The 5,069-nt window shown below is 35.0% G+C and overlaps 1 protein-coding gene across 1 annotated transcript; it reads right to left on the bottom strand.

Moving 5' to 3' along the window:
- Positions 1–1,333: 1,333 nt before the first annotated feature.
- Positions 1,334–4,676, bottom strand: LOC128897016 (condensin complex subunit 3-like). The gene is made up of 7 exons (XM_054160639.1): positions 4,509–4,676; positions 3,632–4,428; positions 3,015–3,549; positions 2,649–2,948; positions 2,216–2,584; positions 1,628–2,140; positions 1,334–1,545 (listed from the first exon to the last, which is right to left on the bottom strand). The coding sequence occupies exons 1-7, from the start codon at positions 4,614–4,616 to the stop codon at positions 1,432–1,434; spliced, it is 2,736 nt and encodes a 911-aa protein (XP_054016614.1). The 5' UTR covers positions 4,617–4,676; the 3' UTR covers positions 1,334–1,431.
- Between the last annotated feature and the right edge of the window lie 393 nt (positions 4,677–5,069).

The following is a 5,069-nucleotide window of genomic DNA, read 5'->3' as shown; positions in this document are numbered from 1 at the left end:
TATAGTTGTATGATTGTATAGTTATATAGTTGTACAGTTTTATAGTTGTATAGTTTCATAGTCATATAGTTGTACAGTTTTATAGTTACGTAGTTTTATAGTTTTACAGTTGTATGGTTGTATAGTTATATAGTTTCATAGTTATATAGTTGTACAGTTTTATAGCTGTATAGTTGCATAGTTTTACAGTTTTATAGTTGGATAGTTATATAGTTGTATAGTTGCATACTTATATAGTTGTATAGTTGTACAGTTTTATAGTTTTAGTTTTATAGTTGTATAGTTTCCTCATTAGTTTCTATTCCTTTGTCAAACATAACATTTCGTTATTCATAATGAATAATATAACATCTGTGAAATGAACGTTTAATCGGTAGATAAAACGTATAAATTTATATACTCTGTTAACTCGCGCATGAACAATTGTATAAATTTGTATATCGAAGTATTTTAATAGATATACAGGGTGTCTGATTAGAAGATATCGATAGTTTTCACTCGTTTGTCTCCAAAAGCATGTTTGTCACACTCGCGGTAGATACAGCTCATGAATAATTATCTTAGCACCACGAACATTTGATTCAACATTTTAGATAACATTGTTTATCAGAGGACGTGACATTTACTAATTTTTGAGACGTTGTCGATCGTATATGAAAGTCAAATGTCTCGCGATAGTGCGACGGTATTATTTCATTCAGGTGCAAATAATTATGGACTGTTGAAACCTTGATTTACCTTTTCAATAAAGGATCTCCAAAATAATTTTAATTTTCAATGTTTATTTTATATTCTTCCTGAAGACACGAAGATTGATGAATTTATATTCTAGTATCAATATCAAAGAGATTGTGCATAAAAAAAGCCTTGAGGATCTCCTTACTAATTGTTATTACAGAGCGAAAAACAGACGACAACCAGATTCTACTTCAACCTTCAAAATTCATGAAACGTCTTACCTTAACTTAATCAGCGATGCCTGCACCACTCAAAATCGCTTCCGCTCTTTGAAATTTTCATATTCTTCCACTTAAACCTTGTCAGGCTGAGTTTACTGCCCATGGAATCCATTATTTTCATCACCGGTCCAAATACTTCATTGAAAATACAAGCTCCTATTTTCCACGCAATTTCAACTATTTTTTTTCTATTAAATATGTATTTAGGTTTCATACTCCAAGTGTATTTATTAAAACTTTTGTTGCTGTTTTGTGTAAGCCCAACTGAACATCTTTCGAGCAACTCCATTTTTCTCAATCTTCATAAATCAGTTTCAAAACTTTCTGGACATCTCGATCAAGAGCAGGAGGCCCTTAATTAATTTTCTCATTCGTAACAAATATACAAATTTTAATAAACGTCCACGTGACAATGGTACATAACTAAATTAAATAAAAATATATTCATATAGTACAACTTATAAAATAATTGTCAATCATCAGCTTCTTCGGTGTCTTCATCCTCAGGAATATGGACATTTGGAGTTTCTAATTTTCTTATAAACAGTTCGATGTACTTCATTAGTCGTCTATTAGATGAGTTTATCTATAGAAAATAGGAATATATTATATCGATACCAACCAACGCTTCTAGAAGTAACCTATATACTTTGTATAAGATAACTCACCGTCTCTGAAACTTTCTGTATAGTTATCTGTAATCTTTCTTTGAACGTATCGCTGTCTATGTTCAGATGCAAGTGCAGTAGAGATCGAAGGAGCATTTCTTGGTCGATGAAATTATTTGGATTCAACACTTCCCCCAAAATAATGAAAACAATATTATTATGGGCGCAGTAGGTTTCCGGTGTAGGTTTAAAAATGTCTTGTCTTGTCATATTCAGTATAAATCTGGATATGTGATAAGGATCGATTTCTTGCAAAGGGCTGGTGTTTGGTGCAGTGTACAACAATTTCATCGTCGGTAAATACGCTTCCTCAAACATTTTTTGTCCCTCAGGCACACGTATTAAAAAGTTATTGAAGAAAGCAGATAAACATTGTCGAAGATAAAAATCCCCATCGTTCACAGGGTTATAGCATAAAATTATTAATCTTGATAACAAAGTAGAGCTATTTATCCGTCTATGAAGTAACAACTTCGCGATACCTTCGCCGGCAACCGTTCTTACTTCTTCGTTCTGCATTTTTATGAAAATAGACATTTAGTAATTAATTTATAATGTCTAATTAATTTTTAATTAATGGATACTTACTGCGTTGTCTAATAATCCCACTAAAACTTGGATAAAATTGCAATTATTTCCTCCTATTTCATCTATCCTCTGCGTCGACGATAAAGAAACCTCTCTGTCAGCATCTGAATATAACCTAACACTGTGAGATTTTTCAGTCCTGTTCATAGGTTCGTTTCGATTCACTAAAATGTCAAAATATTCGAGACCATACACCAATAAAAGATCAAAGATCCCTTTCAGAGTTACGATCCAAATTTCTTGATTTTGTTGCTCCAAAGAAAACTGTAGGAACAACGTTAAGAGATGCTTCTTCGCCAACTCCTTATCCAATATACAATTGATACCGATTACTTTAATCGCCAGTACGCGTACGTTATCGTCTGGATGCTGAAATTAGAAATTAATACCAAATCAATCGCAAACAAATACAAGAGAGACAACGACCACTCACCTCTAAGCTGTCGAACCCTATTTGCATCAGACCTCTAAGAGTTGGCGTCAACGAATTTATAGGCTGCATCATAGTGCAGATTATGCTCAGGCATTTAATCATCGTTTCAGGATCGTCTTTCTCTTTGATCTCTTCGACAGGTGTCGCAGGAGGAGGAGGAGGAACTGACAATTTTATTATTTCTTGATTCAAAGCGTTTATCTCTTTCTGCAGACTGTCCGCTTTCAAAAACTGACCAGCCTGTATAGCTTCGTATTCTTCATCTTTCAGCACCAACAATTTCACCTTGAGTCTTGCTTTCTGGAAAGCCCAGCTCGTTAAAAATACAGCCTGATTCGAATGTTTATTTTTATATTAGTTACTTACTTGTACGTTAAGCTCGTCCAGTTGGTATTCGGAGATCTGAGTAACTTGGGAAGGTTCTTTCAAAGGCAATCTGATGTCACTGATTATATGAGCTAAGGTATCTATTCTGCTATTTACATCCGGTATAACTTTTTGTAAGTGCGTCACTGTGCATCCAATGATTTTTACGGACCAATAGTTGCTCAACAGGTTGTTGCATATCAATTCTTTCAATTTCTTTCGTCCAAGTTCGTCGGATAGATCGTACGTAGTCGTTATCTCGAACAATTGTAAAAGAATGAACTTCTGCATGTGATTCACCCATATCTCGCTTTGGTTTGTAGACATTGATCTTAGAAAATCAGAGATGTATGTACAGAACGTGGATAATTCGGGTACAACTTGTTCCAATTCTTCTGTGTATTCGTTCTGATAAAGATATTTTAGTAAACATCTCCAATACAATACATTCTCCGTAGTTAACTTATCAAGTGGAATTAATTTTGTTTCTTTGTTTATAGGTAACTGTTCTATCAACGTGTTCAACGCGCTTCTCCTAATTGAATAAAATTTCATCATTTACTACTGAAAATAAATACTTATTTACACGCGTGACTAAGTATAAATTAAATCCATACTTGAATAATGTTTCTAGAGCGAGAACAGACACATCCGTACCAATTTCAGCATCCAGAGCCCTCACTAAGTTTATAAAATCCCCGTCGTAATGTCTTAACCATGACGGCAATAAAACATTTTCCACACACTTCTTAACTATTTCAGATCTATCTTTCAGACCGTCGTTCAATAAACGATCTCTTTGCGTAATAGACAAAGATCTAACAGTAATTTTACTAATAAACTCGTACGCCATTTTACGTACGCCTTCGTTTACATCTCTCGTTCGTCTTAACGCTACCTGCAAGGTTCTTTGATTTTTTCCCATGTACATCAGTGCTGCTTTGCGAACCTCTGATTTAGGATCTTTAGAAGCGTGGAACATGTACATTTTTATGATCGGACATTGATCGTCCATAGGGTCTTGAAGTCTATGTAAAGCAGCGATCGCCTGAGCCCTGACTTTTGGAGATTTATCTATTAAGCGATCCATCATAGAGATGGTTATTTTGTCACACAGAGCATCATCTATGAATGCTTGATCGCCCATAGAAAACAGTAATATATTTAAAAATTGACAAATGCGATATCGTACCGCCATCTCCTTCACGGAGTGATTATTCAAAAGAAAATCAAACAGCTTAACGAGAAAAGGACACACCGATTCTTGCGACTCGTCATCTGTGATTGTATATAAGCTAGCAGCAAACTTAGCAACGAATTCTAGAGTATATTCAATGTGCCGATGATGCTGACCGTTAGTAAGCGGAAGCTTAAAGCAGGACACAAATATTTCCCAAAAATTCGACAACTCGCTCTGAAATAAAAAAGGAAGAATTAATGACAATTATATTTAAACTAGAACGTCATAAATCTACTTGAATAATTTGTGTATACCTGCTCGTAATATTTTCTTAACCTTTTCAAATTATTTTTGTGACTATTTCTGTTGAACTGCACATTGTAGAATATCTCCTTCATCGCTACGATCAATTTTCGTCTCATACTTATTAGAAATCTATTTATCAGCTGTTGGATACTCTACTCATTCGATCGTAAACAGTCGTAAACAGTCGTAAACAGTCGTAAACGTTATTCAAATGTTTATAATTTACAAAAACAACCGGTAGCGCGATGGTATTGCCATCTAGCGAGTAATTAAGTAATAGAGTGAAGCCATGTCCGCCATATTACGTTGCCATTGCAATTCATCAGTCAGCTAGACATCTATATAGAGTCTATAGTCTATGGCTAAATGCATGAGTATGTAGACTCAATATTTCTATATACAGGGTGTCCCAAAAGTCGGGGAGGAGCCGGAAATGGACGGCAGCTGAGACGATTCTGAACAACAATTTCCTTTGCAAAAATGTCGGATGGGGCTTCGTTAAGGAGATATTAAGTGAAAACCCTGACCAATCAGAGCGCGCGTATACCGCTGGAGCGGCCGTGGTAGCG

The sequence above is a fragment of the Hylaeus anthracinus genome, unplaced genomic scaffold (assembly GCF_026225885.1).
Source record: "Hylaeus anthracinus isolate JK02 unplaced genomic scaffold, UHH_iyHylAnth1.0_haploid 11978, whole genome shotgun sequence".
Taxonomy (NCBI): domain Eukaryota; kingdom Metazoa; phylum Arthropoda; class Insecta; order Hymenoptera; family Colletidae; genus Hylaeus; species Hylaeus anthracinus.
This window is presented reverse-complemented; position numbering and strand designations above follow the sequence as displayed.

Excerpts from the sequence above, each read along its gene's own strand:
- LOC128897016 (XM_054160639.1), bottom strand. The coding sequence starts at position 4,616 with ATGAGACGAAAATTGATCGTAGCGATGAAGGAGATATTCTACAATGTG. Across the intron at positions 4,429-4,508 it reads TAAGAAAATATTACGAGCAG|AGCGAGTTGTCGAATTTTTG; the intron begins GTATACACAAAT and ends TTTTTATTTCAG. Across the intron at positions 2,949-3,014 it reads TGGACGAGCTTAACGTACAA|AAAGCAAGACTCAAGGTGAA; the intron begins GTAAGTAACTAA and ends TGGGCTTTCCAG.